The 16,631-nt window shown below is 43.7% G+C and overlaps 4 protein-coding genes across 4 annotated transcripts; 1 reads left to right on the top strand and 3 right to left on the bottom strand.

Annotated features, from left to right (window-relative positions):
• Nucleotides 1-2,167: 2,167 nt before the first annotated feature.
• TRIVIDRAFT_59335 (glycoside hydrolase family 45 protein) lies at nucleotides 2,168-3,025 on the bottom strand (the record flags this gene model as incomplete). Its single annotated transcript, XM_014097368.1, has 3 exons — nucleotides 2,168-2,767; nucleotides 2,834-2,902; nucleotides 2,966-3,025. 3 exons carry the CDS (start codon nucleotides 3,023-3,025, stop codon nucleotides 2,168-2,170), a joined length of 729 nt encoding a protein of 242 aa, XP_013952843.1.
• Nucleotides 3,026-4,802: 1,777 nt separating this feature from the next.
• TRIVIDRAFT_111897 (uncharacterized protein) lies at nucleotides 4,803-6,317 on the bottom strand (the record flags this gene model as incomplete). Its single annotated transcript, XM_014097367.1, has 3 exons — nucleotides 4,803-5,333; nucleotides 5,397-6,150; nucleotides 6,199-6,317. 3 exons carry the CDS (start codon nucleotides 6,265-6,267, stop codon nucleotides 4,843-4,845), a joined length of 1,314 nt encoding a protein of 437 aa, XP_013952842.1.
• A 3,467-nt stretch (nucleotides 6,318-9,784) lies between these two features.
• Nucleotides 9,785-10,282, bottom strand: TRIVIDRAFT_225941 (uncharacterized protein; the record flags this gene model as incomplete). The annotated part of the gene is made up of 1 exon (XM_014097366.1): nucleotides 9,785-10,282. One exon carries the CDS (start codon nucleotides 10,280-10,282, stop codon nucleotides 9,785-9,787), a length of 498 nt encoding a protein of 165 aa, XP_013952841.1.
• A 3,557-nt stretch (nucleotides 10,283-13,839) lies between these two features.
• TRIVIDRAFT_69846 (uncharacterized protein) lies at nucleotides 13,840-15,665 on the top strand (the record flags this gene model as incomplete). The annotated part of the gene is made up of 5 exons (XM_014097365.1): nucleotides 13,840-14,505; nucleotides 14,562-14,925; nucleotides 14,974-15,038; nucleotides 15,085-15,218; nucleotides 15,293-15,665. The coding sequence occupies 5 exons, from the start codon at nucleotides 13,840-13,842 to the stop codon at nucleotides 15,663-15,665; spliced, it is 1,602 nt and encodes a 533-aa protein (XP_013952840.1).
• Nucleotides 15,666-16,631: the final 966 nt, after the last annotated feature.

Here is a 16,631-nt window from a genome sequence, read left to right as displayed (position 1 = left end):
CTATCATTTCCAAGCCGAACGGGGATGCTCAGCGCGTGTATAGAGTATATTAGGGCCGGGATCAAGAAACGACCTTGCGATTGACATGGGGTCTTTGTGATCCCAGAGGCAATAAGCGACAGGTCCCGAGTTTCAAGTGCCCGATAAGGACCCAAATTCATGCATGCTGGAATATAGGCAAGTCCAAAGAGGGCACTGGATGTGAATGGGATTGGCCCGTTCTCGTTTGAAGGATCAAGGCTGGATTCTGGGGCTTGTTTCCACAAGGGCCCAAAGCCGGAGTGCCCGTCTATGTAAAGCGTAAGTACAATATTGCAAGCAAGTGATAATTGAGTTGGATGGAATAGCATATGTTGGGAGATCATCTTAACTTATAGGTACTCCATATTGTTCAATTCCTCATCCGGCAGAGCTGTTGAGTAATCCAGTGTAGATAGGGAAAGCTCTCGTACCAGATGTATCCTCTGAAGGAGCCCATGGAGCAGTATATAATTCCCAAGAGGCGCAGTCGTAGGATCAATGTGAGTGTTGCTTTCTGAATTCGTACTAAGGTAGGACAAGGCGTCCTGGTAATAAAGCTGCTCTGTATTTATGTCACGTCTTGCATCCTGCCACTGAGCCGCAGTTTGAGCATTCCATTCTCTTGTCGAACAAGGTAACTGAATGTGAATCTCAGTACTTCGTAGAGCTGGGTAAATGCTATAAGCTATGCTGTGGACGTGAATGAACGTGAACGAGACAAGTTGTGTTCTTCTCACAGACGCTTGTTCTAACCAATCAGTCTAGGATATACTTGAGGAGTTGGAATTAATCTCCAGTCCTTCCCGTAATCTTACCTCTTGAATACAATGAACAAGTAAGCTCTGGAGGCTTAATGTTTCACGAAAAAGCTCTAAAATCTCCCCATGTAGCGTAGTCCATGAGAATCAACAAGCAGCGGATTGTATCCATTGGTTTATATGATCTAGAATTCGGGCGCTTCAAGCTCGAACACAACAAAATGAAAGAAGGAAGCCAGAAGGCTGCTGAACGATTCGACTGACTAAACTCAGAGACGACGAGATTGATTCCGCTTCTCGAATGACCTTCGTGCCGCTGCAAATGATTGCACAAGGGTATCCCCCTTCGAGACTTGGCAATCGGCAGATGCCTGCGTCTTATAGTACGAGCTGCTGTACCCATGAGAAAGCCTCTCGTGCCGAGTGAGCAGGTCGTGGCGTGCGAAAGCTGTTCTAAAGTGACAAATATGTAGTTTATCCTTAGTGTCTAGGAAGGCAAGTAGCTATGAGTATAAAATGCCTACCCTAAGGCTAAATGTTGCGGCCGGAACAAAACCACTTACGAGTAAGAATATGGCGCTGTAGGTGCTCGGCGCTCTTGTAATTCGTGGATAGGGATATCTCCTTATGGTATGTGGGCGGCGAGTTTGGACATGACGACTCTCGTTTGGGTTCTGACTGGACTCCGGAGATGTCATCATGGGAGGGTTGTTCTGTGGCTTCGTGGAGATTCATGGAGAAGCACAGAGCGGGGTTAGTGATTCTTTAACTAGAGCAATTTGAAAACTGGGGAGCTTTCCTGCTCTGGTACGCGCTTGGGGGCCACCTGGTTCGCGGCGGAGGCAAATGAGTCGTAGGCTCCTACTACAGTAGCCTCAGGCGGCTACTTGAAGATATCAGTAAACAAAGTTGGAGGCCGTAAGTGCGCGCACGGTGTAACACTGAGTTCTACTGCAGTTTTTAAACTCAGAAATAAGGCTTTCATAAACGACGAAGGGTGACGGCTTTTTTTCAGGCACATTATTTCCACGTTTTCTCGGCCTGAGTATCCTATTGTTTGATGTGTTTTTTATCACCCTGTCAACAATGGCCATGAACGACACGCGATTTCCTAGGGTGGCAGTCATCACGGGAGCTGGTGGCCATGGTAAGAAAGAACAAGTGTGCTGTAAGAATATTATGACGCGCGACCGGAGACTGTGTGTTATGAAAATACTGTAAATTAGAGAACAGGACCTCTACCCAGAAACTATTAGCTAGCTTGAGGGTATAGTCTTTTTAAACTTCAACCTATAAAAGGGATTCATAAACTGTAATACCAACAAAGATCCAGATAATCAGTTCAGTAAACAAGGCCAACGACAGGTACATGCATATCCCAGGCCTACTCAATTGAGGCACTGAGAGTACCACTGATTCTGCGCCTTGCAAGTGGCTGGGGGCTGACAAGTCGTAGGACCTGTCCAGCCAATGCCTCCACACTGCCCAAAGAGTACTTGTGTTCCTCCACCAGATGGTGGTGTTGATGATGTCGCTGGAGGCGGGCTTGAGCTGCTGGAAGGAGGCGAGCCAGGGTCACCAAGACCAACAGGCGTAGTATCCGTCTCTTGCATATCAATACAGAGACAAGTTTCCCAGTCGGAAGTAGCCTGACCTGGGCAGACTACAGGCTCGAAATCAACAACCACGTTATCCCCAAAGACTGGGGTTTTTGCCATAATATCGAAGTGGTAGCTGTAACCGTATTGGTTAGTACCACCGACCGTTGGGCACCACTGAGCGTTTCCATTGTTGGGGCAGAGGTTTGTGACCATGACAATGATGCTCTGGCCAGCAACACCACCCGTACCGCAGGTGGAGCAAGGCGCCTGTCCCGTCGATGTCAATTTGTAGCATTTACCGCAGCCCGCGCCGCACCACGAAGCGCCGGCTGTATCGTAGAGAGCCTGAGAGCCGGCGGCTGTGTAGACTCCGCTGCTAATACCAAGCTACAGAGAAGGTGTAAATTAGGAACGATAAGATTATAAATAGTATCGACAGGGCTAGAGTCTTACCTGCCAGGAGGCTGCACCACTGGAGCTCGAGCCGCATCCACAAGCACCCTCCTGCCCATCGTAATAACGCTGGGATTTAAGTCAGCTGCAATTCAGCAGACCTCACAGCACTTATGTACTTGCAGTAGTTGTAGCCTTGAACGCGGAAGCAGCGCCCACAATGGTGGATGTGATAAAAAGAGCGGCCTTCATGGTCATAGTATTCGGTACCAAACTATGATAAATAAAGAAAGAGATAGATCTTCAAATCAAATGCCCTTGTAGTCTTAAAATCGCAACATAGCTAGAGGCAGCTTTGTGGCTCATATATGCGGATTGACATCTGTGACTAGGGACACAGCAGCCGTTTTTATAGCTTCCTAGACTAGTTAGTACCGCGAGATAATTGATGTACAACATGATATTCCGGCTGTAGTATATGAATCTGAATCCAGGCAAAGGTGGCTTTATTAGCCTGGCAAAAAAAGAACAGCAAGCAGGGAACAGGCTAATTACCAAAATTGATACTTGAATTATTAGACTTACAACAGGCTATTTATTACACAGGCTAATAAATATACAAGGTAGTATTAGAGCCTGCGTTTGATGCAACGAGAGTGAAATGTTTAAGACGCTGAATAATGGCTAGACTACTACGGGTTCGAGGGTTGGTATTTGAAGTAATTGTCAGTAGTTACAATCAATATGAGATAATAGAATCAGTGATTGGCATGTTTGGATAGCAACAATCGAATTTGCATTGATACTTCGTGACAATAATATACGCCCAGAAATATAACCCGTGGGCACGAATTCTACCCCTTCATGCTTCATAAAATGGTCAATTAGGCTAAGATTTAATTTTAGTACACATAATTTTCATCTTGTTTTCAGTATTTTATGTGTCTAATAATACTCACAAAGGCTAAAAAATCTCCCTTACCGTCTTAAATCTTCTACGTCAAAATAACCATTTGGAATGAACTACCGGAACGAAACCGGTATTAAACTCTCTGTGAATATTAGAGATATACATATTACCTATTTACTCGGCCTAGGTGTACTCCGAGTCCTCACATGTTCCCAGATCCGATTTTCGAGACGTCAAACTATCTCCAATTATCAATTGCATGTGACCTAGAAGCCCATAAATCTCGTACCTCATGAACTAAGGCGCTTTGATACAGTTTGCTGTATTGATTTTCGTGTTCCAATTCAGGAAATTCTCCAGATTACTCCAGAAGTTGTGAGAAAACGTATTAATCGTGATTTGTTTGGCTATTTACTAATCTGAGCTACCCTGATAGAGGCATTTGTTATCAGAAACTGCGGCGGTCTTGTCAAACCTAATTTAAAAGATCTGATTTTCATGGAAGCAGCTCAAGAGGGAGCATTGCAAAACATTATTGTTATTCATCATACAGGTAGTTATCGAGTGACAATTTTGGGTGGAAGTGTAATATGCCGCGATATCTCTAATTGTGATATCAGATTGCTTTACCTACCACGCCGACGAAGGGCCTAAGCAAAAGTTAAAAACCAAGCATCTAAATTTTGCTGGAGAGGTCGACTCACTGTTCTGGGATACGTCTGGTTCAAGCAATAGGTATGTTTATTACAAGTTATCACTAAATGCATAGTCACTCTTAGTGCTGATGATATTGGCTCTTCTACGCTTTTAGGTTAGAAGAAAGTCTATGGGTAGATTAAATTCTTTTGAAGGAACAAATATCTGTTCGACAGGATCTTAGAGACAATGCCAAAGGGTATATTTACCATATCAAGGCCGGCATATTTATCGAAGTTTTGTAATTGGATTGCTTGGACTCAGTATTTAATGCGGACACTTTGGCTGTAGATGTTTTAGAAGGAAATATCGCACATACATAACCCAATGTAGCAAACTTAGCAGGCGATAATTTTTTTTAGGTATCAATCCCTACCATTTGACAGCTTTGAAGTACAAAATGGAACGTAGAACTCGCAAGATGAAGTATGATATAAGTTCTATATTTCTCATTAACTTGGTGCTAATTGCTAGACTCATCATATGAGGATGAATTCATGCGATCTAAAAACCTGATAATCATGTTTTCTGTCTCATCCCTGATTGTTTTCAGCTGCTCTGCAGTCTTTCTCGACCTCATGACAGGGCTATCCAATTCAAATGGACTTATTTTATTCTGAAGCCAGTAAATGTCTGCAATGTTTTCAAAATGAGAGATGGTGCTAGGCTTTGCAGCACCAGCTCGTGCAAGCTCTTCATCCCATGCATTTGCCACATCCCACTGCAATTCTGAATTGTCTGCAATTGGAAAAGGTGTTGAAAAGCCTGTGAGCATCGCTTTGCGAAGATTGAGGTTGATTCCGGTTTCAAACGGTCCTGGAAGATTGCCGCCTGATAAATTACCAAAGGAAAATCCCACAAATTCATCTGCGATAGTTGCGACGTATGAAAAGTCAAAGTCCAATATTGCAGTCACTTGAAGAGTAGTTGCGTCATATAACATGTTATTCGTCGCTACCAATAGTCAATATCAGAAGCATCTGAACAGTCAAATCTAAATTGAATATGATTACTTACTAAAATCGCCGTGAATAAGCACTTTATGGTCTTGCTCATAACCTTTCAAAATTTCCTCAAGTTGACAGTCTATGAATTTCTCAAGTCTTGTCCTTACCCCGTTTTCTTTCCAACCTTGCATCACTGGGTTGTCATCAGCCTCCTGGAGTTTAACCTTGAAAATAGCGCGAATAAAATCCATGTAGGTTGCAGATGGCTCTCCCTTGAATAGCGACGTTTGTGCACTGATTACCTCCCCATGTTTATCAAAGCTTAAGCCTCCGAACAACTTCACTGTTTTCGGGATCTCAAATTTCTGGAGCAAGGAGAGAATATCGGCCATCTGTCCAAGGACAATAGATTTATCTTGCAGACTTAAGGCTTCAAAAAATCGGTCGGCGTTGGTTCCAGGCATATATTGTTGCATGGTGAAACCTTGACCACTCGTTAAGCTGGCCCAGGAGTATACATCTGGAACGGTGTGACTGTATTCTGTTTTCTTTAGAGCCTCTCGGACAAGAGTCATGATGGCAACTTCATTTTCAACGCGGTTGGTGTTATTCATCCCTGTTCTTGGATCAGAATTTGCCAGTCGGACAATAAACGATGTAGAATTTTCTGGAAATTGAATGGTCCCCGGTTGGATTTGATCAGATTGTGGAGATATGATGTTTATCGGTTTAATGACGGGTGATGCAAGAGTAACATGGTAGATGAAATTGTTGTATGGAAATGGAGTGTTCATGTCATATTCAACAGGATCAATGCTGTTTGCCTAATTGGGGTTAATTGATGGTCCATAGTAGGAAGAAGAAATTTATACCTCCAGGTCATTCAATTGGAGAAGTGACTTGACAAATTCGATACGTTGGTGGTATTGTTCATGGTTCATTTTTGCGAAAGACGAGGCCTAAAATAGCTTTGGCGTAGCGTGAGTTGAAGCAGTAGACAGATACGATACTCATCAGACGCTATACTAAAGATTTCTGGAATCAACAGCCGTTTTATATGCGGCACAGTAGAAGTATTAATCATTACAAAATGCTAGGGAAATTAAACAGGGCGTATTGAAAACCAACAGAAACTCATTCAGTTACCCGAAGCGGTTTAGATAGCATATGTTTAGCGAAGGTTCGGAGAAAGAAAAAAACTGTTGCGTTAATAGGTACTTACATATGTACTGGCGCTGCACTTCACACCCACTACTTAAGATGGCGCACTTTTTTTTTAAAAAAAAAAAAAAAACTGTGGCTCTGCAGGATTGGTGCCATCATGCATGACTGCTTGGCAATAAATCCTCGTGTTAATTAGTCAGGCATCTTGGCTATTCCACTTGATAAGAATGGTAATTCATATCATATTGCGGCATAAAATGGAAGAAAAATCCGTTCCAACTCTGTATGAGAAATATAAAAATATCATGAACAGCGCCATGACCTGTTGGAATCCTTCCGTTTGGTTAGTCAACAGCTGGCCACAAGGATGCCGTAGAAGATGGCCCCGGACAAACTTCAAGTTGGTAGCACATGCAGGGTCTTGTCGGTAAATAGGAAGTCCCTCTTGAATGGATTCAGCCCCGCGTACTGGGGTAGACTCATGGTGAAGATTTTTTCTAAAAAAAAAAAAGAAAAAAAAAAAAAAGGAATTAGAAAACTCCGAATATGATTGAATTCTGCAAGTTGATGAACTGTACGAGCGTGAGTTTAGCTGGTCGCTGGCAAAATTGGCGCTGGCCGTCGACACCAATGATGTGTGTTGGCATGACCTCTCGCCGTGCAAAGGTACACTGCAGATGATGAATGTGCCAAATGACTCATAACGTCAATTCACATGATCTATACTTATCTAAATGCCTAGGTATGGACCAAAAGAGCAAGGCAATTGCATCTTTGAAGTACCTATGTGTACCTCGGTACCTAGGTTGACTTCCCATTGACAAAAGCGCTTTGGGGCCTAGAGAAATTCGTCGGTATCATCTCCACTTCTACAAAGTCCCCAGCCATACAACGAAGACGCCAATAATGGGATCAATGCACTGTACGAGGTATGCACATTGCTGATGGGAGTTATAACGGGGAAGGAGAAATATTTCGCAATTCTGGGGAGAAATTACGAAAACATAGGTACTAGGTTACGAACTGCTGAAAGGGTGCGGAGGGTCGGTCCATCCTCTGTGTGCAATCGTCACCTGAAAAAGATCTTTCGCCAAGCTGCATCGATGAGCTCATCACGAAGACATTTACGAGAAAGTTCCCATTGTACATCTGGAGACAGTTAAAACAGACAAAAGGAGTTCAATATTCCTCAGGGCTCACCTGGTCCCCGTACCGTACATCAACTTTGGTAAGCGAAAAATAAATACAAGCTAGCTCATCATGCCCTAGAAGGTTGCACAGTACACGCGACATGACACACAAGGCCTCGTTATCAAATCATGCTTATTTTCAAAAGACCAAATTCTGGGATTCCCGCCGCATTGTAGTTGCATTTTGATTGGGTGTGCTTACTTGCTCCTGATCTTATTGATTTGCATTGAGGTAGCGCAGAAGTACCTTTTCACGAATGAATCCCCACAGGCGCTAGCGTCCAATTAACCTGGCGACTTCGTGAACCTCTTCACAGCTCTGGAAGAAAGAGGAAGAAAAGAGTACAAAAGCATAAAACATGTGCACACAACAAAGGGGCGTACAATTTGAATATATCATTCGTATTTTATCACCTTAACCTCTTGCAAATGCCACTGCAACCTCTTGAAACCACTATTATTAAGAAAAATATACATCTGCCCAGAAGATTTGAATAGCCCTCCGGGAGTAATGAAAGAGAGTAGTAGTAGTAGTAGAACCCAATAAGTTACACGTAAGTTTAATATTATAGAAAATTAAACCTTATGCGTAGAAAATTGACGTTGTGGAGTACCACGAGAGATTCGGCCACGAGGCAAGGTCCAGCTGCAAGTGCGGCGAGCCCTAGTCAAAAGGACAATTCGCAGAATACCGCATGAACAAGACATTCATACTCGAAATCCTAGAAAAGGGCCTCCTAGCAGAGGTTACACAACTTACTCAACCCAAAGGGCCACAAAGAGTTTTAGAGGCTAGTGGAAGACACAAGCCCAACGGCCCCCAATCGACACAGAGTAACAATCTTCCTCTTTCCTATGTTTATGTGAAATATAGCGAACGGAAGATCTAAACCAGCAGCTCCAACTATCCTAGTGCCCAGATGAGCGCCCCTGTAACCAGCATTACTTAGTCGATGTTAATAGTAAAACAAATACACAAATAAATTGCTGCTGGCTTAAGTTACCTTTCCAGGCTACAGCCTTTGTATTTTTCTTCTCCTTCATTCTTCTGTTCTCTTTTTGTGTTTTCCTTTTGTGTTTCCTTTTTCTGTTTTCAATTTTTCTCATTTCTTTTTCTGTCGAGCATTGAGCATAATCAAGATTTATTGCCTGGAAACAACTCTGCAGAGTCATTGGTGTGCGGAGCCTTGTAATATGTATAATAGCGCCGTAATACTTTGCCTCTCAGTCTGGCACGAGGTGAGAAGCTCCTTTATACGAGCATCTCTAGATTCATTCACAAACCAGTGCGACGAGTGGCGAGATTGACTGTGATATGTGTGACGGAATGTACTAGCGTATTAAAGGATTTCCAGCCACCATCTTAGAGAGAGCGTGGCGTTCGGCGCGATGATCTTTCGAATAATGATACGCGGCGGTGGGAGATGAACAATTCATGGAGTTTCTCAGCAACGAGCCAAGATATCATACCGTCCCCATGGCCTTCAACGATTCAGGGGACTTACTAAACCTATTTAAAGTAACAAATAACGTAATGCTGAAATTGAACGGGTGAGATAGAATGGGCGAGAAGAGAGAGACTCAAGCCGAAATTTAGAACCTACTGGAGACATTAGATGATAAGAACAGTTATTGTTGAAATTGAACAGTACTCCATTATCCTGTGATTAGTTCCACCAACGTCTAGTTTGCATACATGAGGGCTTGATTTGTCACCCAAATTTGGACAGACCTGGCTAGTTTAACAAGTTTCATATCGATTCGAAGTAGACAGAGCCAACCTTAATATCGCCAATCTGGAGCCATGAATTGCATTACATCTTATGGGATCAATTCGTATTGCTGCGGATAAAATCTCTCGTGGGATTTTAATAATGTATTATCTGACGGAATTATCTTCACTGTCTCCCCCTTCCCACCCAATGAGTCTTTCTTTCCTTTTTCTGTTCCGCTTGACACAAATTCGTCGTGATATGTTCAAATTTCCGCCAGCGCACTTATCTAAAGGTCAATAGACTCAACGACATCTTCACCCATTTCATCTTCGTATACGAATAAAATCAACGGGGAAATTAGCACACGATAATTGCTAGGTGAGATTTTTTCATACCTCGTGAAAATTGCTATAAAGCATGCGAATATTCTTGTGCGGCACTATCTGAGTTGCCCCAGTTTCAATGTTTCGCAGCTCAATGAACTTCGGCTCGAATGCAAAAATCCAGGGAAAGCGGAGAACAAAGCTTTGAGGTGACCCTGCCCAGTCAAATCGCAGCTGGTGTCGAGTTCGTTTACCATTACGGTTAACAAAAAATGAAAATTCAGAGTAATTAAGCAGGAATTCTTCGCCTATTCGCTGTATATGAATAGGCCTGAGACTTTTCATAAGAGCGAACTCGAGGGAGGTATCTGTTTTGTCAAGAAGCATCTGTGTTTCGAGGGTCTTTAGTGAGATAACCTCAAATCCTTGAGGGCCTGCGATGCAAATTTTCGATTTAAGGAAGTGTACTGAGTATGTTTTCCTGGGAACGTAAAACTCTTTGAACAGCTCAAGCTGATTGCGAACGCAATCTATGGATTCTTCATTGGTTGTGACATGGTTCATTTCGAAGACCTTGATTGTAGTTGACAGTAATCCTGACTTAACGCATGACACCATGTACTTCTCCATGCAAACGCCAGCTTTAAAAAAGCTGCAATTTGTATGGAGTGTCTTTGGATTTTGTAGAACCGAAAATTCATCAGAATCTAAGCTCGTCAGACAGTAAGACTGTAAAGTCTTATTGGACAGTACCAGTAGAAGATGGCATTCTTCCAAAATATCAATTTGTGTAACTTTTCGATTATTGAGCACTTTCTCTGGAACCAGCCCATATTTCTCACAGCTGGAGAAATATATACCGTTCTCTGTGCCATACAAGACTTTCCGTCCGTGATCTATCAACCGTTGTTAGTCGATGTCCGTTCACATTGAGAATTTACAAAAGTCCAATCATACCAAAAGTTATAGCACAATTAATTTTTCCAGGGGCTGAAAACTTTTGACGGGAGATTATGGTAGGGTTGAAGATTTCAGGATAACCTCTCAGACGCTCGTAAGCGGCGCCGATTACCTCCATCCATTTCTCTTGATCTTCTTGACAAGATGCATATAGAGTCAACTCGTAACCGTCTTTTCCTAAATGACAAAAGGTTATTGGCCATGTCTCTTTTCTCACAGCATTCTCACTGTTGTCCTTTATAAACCTGGTCAAAAAAGATGGTTTAAGGCACGACGTGTGGGTTACTTCTTGTTTCGTTTTAGGTAGAAGCAAGAGCTCCAGAGGAATATGCCGGCGGTAAATTTCAATCTTTTCTTTCTTCTGATTCCAGTTGATACGAGTGAATAAAATAGCATGGTCGAAAAGTAATGCGGTAATTTCGGTGGGGTTAGTGGGAGACTTCTTCAGATGGCCGGTGAACAACAACTGTCGGCAATTTTCATCAAGCCTCAAATCCCCTACTTCGCTCGTTCGAAATTGGAGTAGTTCGCGAATCGTTTGCAAACTGATTTCACGCCTGTTTTCCACAGACTCATCCTCGAATCTTTGGATACCGTTCTGAACCATGGTCAATCTCTTTCAGTACTTGGGAGAAGTCAAAACTTGGTAGCGCTCAAATGGCTAGGGAAAAGATTAAAGTAATGAACTGATCACTGTCTCTCTTTATGTTTTGATAGATTTTGGGCTTCACGGTGTGCAGTAGCGCTTAATACCTAATTTTCTGCCTGGAGTACGAAGTGTTCGTAACTCACAATCAGCACTAATCGCCATGGACGTGGCGCAGCTTATTCCTCTGTAACCCCTACCCAGTAGAAAGATCAGGTGCAACAGCATAGCATTGCTTCGTTGGAAACATTTGATTGGTTGTGAATACTCTGTGAGAATACGAAGTAGAGTAAGAAGCGTCACCACGCAATACGAGTTGTCTCAGGAGCAACGGCGTTTAAAGGGCTGGATTTGTCGACCAAGAGGTGGGGATAGCACATATATACATGGGTCAATAGTCAAGGAAAGATAAGAGGTATTGAGGCCTGAGATAATTGGGTTGGCCTCTAAAGTTCTTTGAGTGTCGCATAAGTATTATGAACCGCTCCCAACCCTAGAAGAAGCGGCGATCGCCAAATGAAGAAATAACCACAAAGAGCGGTTCCACAAAACAACCGACGATGGTATTAACCTTAATTTATACGGATTACCTGGACATGTGAGCACTCTCTTTATCTAATGTAGCATATCATAGCCAAAAATGTTGTGTGCATAGAGATGCTTCACGCCAACGCCTAGTATTGGCGTGACTGGTGGACAAAATCAAGGGACATGCGACGTTCTAAACAGTTCCCAGTGCTAGTTGCGTGGCGACTGGTCAATTTCTTTCTCGCCCTCGCTCCAAACTCCTAGAGGGCTTATTATGATGACGAGATATCTAGTGTGGTGAGGAGAATGTTCTCGGGCTGATGTCAAAACTTGGTATTGCAATTAAATATAAAGCATATGAGAAGTATTAGCCTAGTCTATGGACTGTGTATTGGTGCAAAAATTCTCCACGGCTAAGTCTGCTGGATTTTCGCATCGCCATGGCCAACCTGGAAAAGGCGCATCAGTGCAAACGCGCTTAAATACGGTGAGCCTAGCCCGGCGGATAAATCTAGGATGCTTTTCACTTGGAGGGTTCATTGATTCATTGGTTCATTTTACGACGGAGTACATCGCCTCAAAACAGAATAAATAAAGATGAAATCATCTGCCCTCATTTCTTCTCTTCCTCCTCTTCCTCCTCCTTCTTTTCTTTTTAGGCAGATTAATCGCTAATATTGCCCGCTGTGGAGAAACTCCAGCAAAATGGAAATTTGAATGCGTACCTCGTGGTGGTCGTGGTCGAGATTTTTTCCCAAGAGCTTTCTGTTTGATCAACCCGCTCCATGACGGTATATTGTGCCCAATCTATATAAGGCTATAAATTCTACGGATATTTTACGTTCGCTCCTTTTCAGTTGGGTATTGTTTGACACAATGATACGACGGGCGCATGTACCGAGGTTGCAACGTTAGCAAGTCTTATTCTGCGTATTCATGTAATGATAAATCAATGTCGAATCCATCAACTTGTTACCCCATCTAAGGCCATGCTACGGTGCCAGTTACTATAGAATGGCGGCGGCTTGTCGATGTTTGGACGCCTCAGCACTTCCATCCATACGGTGCTTGTACTCGTAAACGTTGGCCCCAAGGCAAGTGCAAACTTACCGGGCGGGTTACAATCAGTCCAGAGGCGGGTTATAGCTCCTGACTAGGCGCAAGGTGAATTCTATCTAGGTAAGCTTACTCGGGTAGTCAATCTCCTCCTTGTGAACACTGCATCTTAAAGGCTACTTTATGGTTAGATACGAGTACAAGCCATGGCCTAGGGACTTGTGCTATCTGCGCTAGGGAGCCTCTAGATCTGGTGACCTCTTGCCGAGGTGCAGCCCGACTCACCTAAATCCAGCTGTCGCTCCAATTACTCCGCATCGTCCCCCGCCTTGTAGTACGAGGACATTCGTGGCCGCAATATTCTTCCATCTCTCGGTAATTCGGCACACTGGGCCGTAGCTTATCAACGCTAACAGGGGGTTTAGAATGAAGCTTTTCCCTCCTTGCGCAAAATTGGAACCAACACCCTTAGCTCCTTTATCAAGGTGGTCTGTTAACGACTATCTACCCCACGTACAATGAACCTGGCAATGGCGGCCACGGAAATATTCATACGGCTACATACATACATACGAGTACCTACACGCGACTCAGGTGACGTTACATTTCTCGACATCAATGCTGATTATTCCCTGATAGGAAAGACTTTGGGGTCACAAAGCTCCTACTTGGTGCAGATCGGCACAATCAGGCTGGAGTTGATTGACCAGATGGCCTATGATTTCCCCCACACAACCTATCAATTCCAGCGATAGTTGCATTCCGTACTGTAGAAAAGGGCTCTCTCTTATGTCTATATATATATATATATATATATATATATTGTGCCTGCAAATTGTAACTCGTGTTCATCACCTATCCTGTCAAATCGCACATGAATCACGTCATCCCTGTTGGTCGACTACCTAGGCGTTAGGACTCCGATAAGAATATGGAGAAGCGTGAAGAGGCAGCAGTGGTTGGCCAGGAAGTGAGGCCTGGGGAGAAAGGGGAGCTTGTTCAGATCGATGTCACTCGTGATATCACTCGTGCTGAGCACGAACTTGGCTTTTGGCAGGCTATGAGACAATATCCCACCGCTACATTCTGGGCCATGTTTTTCAGCATCGCTGTTATTATGTCGGGTTACGATGGCCAAATCATCTTCTCGTTTTACGCTCTCCCAGCATTCCAAAAGCGATATGGAAATCTTGTTGACGGCTCCTACGAAATCCCTGCCCCATGGCAAACTGCTCTCGGAATGGGCAATCCAATCGGCCAAGTCCTTGGTGCACTTGCCAGCGGCTATCCAATGGAACGATTTGGCCGAAGATGGACGTTAGCCGTGTGCTGCGTGTGGTCAATCGGGTTTGTATTTGTGCAGTTTTTCGCCACCTCTCTTCCGATGCTCTGCGCTGGCGAAATCCTGGGCGGTCTAGCTTACGGTTTTTACGTGGTAATTGCTCCAACATACGCGTCGGAAATTTGCCCTCTGGCACTCCGAGGTCTACTTACGGCATTCATAAACCTGGCCTTTGTCATTGGACAGTTCATTGCACAAGGAGTCGCTGCAGGCTTAGAAGGCAGAGAAGATGAATGGGCATATAAAGCGCCTTTTGTATGTATTACCCCCCATACATTCGCGGAATCTTGCATCGCAATTAACACGGTTAGGCATTGCAATGGCTCTGGCCGTTGGTTATCCTCGTGGGCCTACCCTTTGCTCCAGAAAGTCCATATTGGCTTGTCCGCCAGGGACGCAGGGAGGATGCCCGTAAGGCCTTGGTGAAATTGTCGTCTTCGAAGAATGCTCCAGATATTGACCAAGTGCTGCTTGGAGTGGAGCAGACGGATCGTCTGGAACAAGAATTTGAAGCGACGACCAACTACTGGGACTTGTTCAAGGGTGTCAACCGTGTGCGAACAGAAATCACAATCATGGTGTATTTGATCCAAGTAATAGCTGGAAATCCACTTATTGGCTATGCCAATTATTTCTTTGAACAAGCAGGTCTCAATCCTGCAGAGGCATTCGATAGTTAGTATCCTGCCTATCAGGACAAGTCCGGCTGCTAACAGATAATAGTGGGCGTTGGAAACACTGCTTTGGGATTCGTCGGCACGATCACATCATGGTTCTTGCTAAACTATGTAAGTAATCCGGAGCCTTGGGTTGAAAGTAAGCTGACGATAGCAGTTCAAACTCGGCCGCCGAACTATCTATAACACCGGCATGTGGGTGATGACATTGCTTCTCTTTATTATCGGCTTCCTCAGTATCCCGACTCACAATAAAGGTGCAATCTGGGCAATGGCCAGCTGCATGGATGTGTAAGCTGAGAACCTTCTTTTGTCTTTGATAATTTAATGTGCGCCTATATTAACTATGAGTGTCTCATCTATAGGTGGACGTTCATCTATCAGATGACCGTTGGGCCTATATGTTTTGTCGTTATTTCCGAGATATCCTCTACACGATTGCGAACGAAGTCTATTGCGGTGTCTACTGCGGTTCAATCATTCTTCAACATTATTAGCACCATTGCCATGCCGTATATGCTAAATAGCGATCAGGCCAACTGGGGAGGCAAAGCAGGCTTTTTGTTTGGAGGAATCAGCTTTTTCTGTGCTATCTGGTGTCATTTCAGGTTGCCTGAAAGCCAGGGAAGGACCTTTGAGGAGCTTGATATTCTTTTTCAAAGAAGGGTTCCATTGAGGGAATTCAAGACTTATGATCTGTTGTTGGAGACGGAATCAGAAAAGGTCATCACAGCATGATCCCCCACTATGGAGAGAGATTTACTTCTACCACCAGCTCGCAATAGGACTGGTTTCCACATCACGAGACTAATATTTTTAGTGCAACACGACTTCAACTTCAATGCGTAGAAAGATCATTACTTCCATTTTCTCGTCTTCCGCGGCTCATTATTTATCTTAGAAGGTAACAATTGATGGAAGGAAGATTCCATATGCCAAACACCACCGACGCTCCGCTAATGCACGCACAGCCTGTATTTTAGTCATAGGTTAAGCACCCGCATCGTGATTAGTTAATGCTGTTATGTGATATGCTGGAAATAGTAACTTCCGGTCTCCAATTAGAATTAAGCCGCTGCTTTTTGGCGGTGCCTTGAGTTCATAGGGTGAATATCCGTCTTTTGGCCGGAGAAGTTACGTTCTTGTCTGGTTAGAGTTGGGATTATCTGAATACACAGGGAGCCCTAGAACCAATTCATTACTGTGGCTTCTGATGAGCTAATGAAAAAGGTTCAAGGCTACATTGATTGTCTCTTGTCTGCCACTATGCCTACGGAACATTATGTCGTTGCTCTCGACTTTGGCCCTATCCTAGGCGACCCCTTATCCAAATTACTGGGCCGTTAGCCAGTTTATATATGTGGTTGTACTACCTTTAGATACTCTTTCCCTGCTCAAGTATGTTTTGCCTGCATCTTTGGTGGGCTGTGCTTGATCCATTTTGTATCAGTAGATTGTGAGTCAATCTCAACATCGCTCAGCTCCATAAGTCAGTCTTACTGGCCAAGATTTAGACTGTCCTCTATTCGTGGATGATTTTACACAGTCTGCTTCAAAGATGTCTTTTCTTGCAAACAATACTAGGAATACTAACAAACCCCAACATATCCAAATGTTACCTTCCAAGATTACGCATTATAATGTGCCTTATATATTTGGCATTAAAAAGCTAACAGGAACTGAGACAACGTAATAGTAGCTATA

Source organism: Trichoderma virens (assembly GCF_000170995.1).
Source record: "Trichoderma virens Gv29-8 chromosome Unknown TRIVIscaffold_86, whole genome shotgun sequence".
Classification (NCBI taxonomy): Eukaryota; Fungi; Ascomycota; class Sordariomycetes; order Hypocreales; family Hypocreaceae; genus Trichoderma; species Trichoderma virens.
Note: the sequence above shows the minus strand (reverse complement) of the source record. Positions and strands in the feature narration are given on the sequence as shown.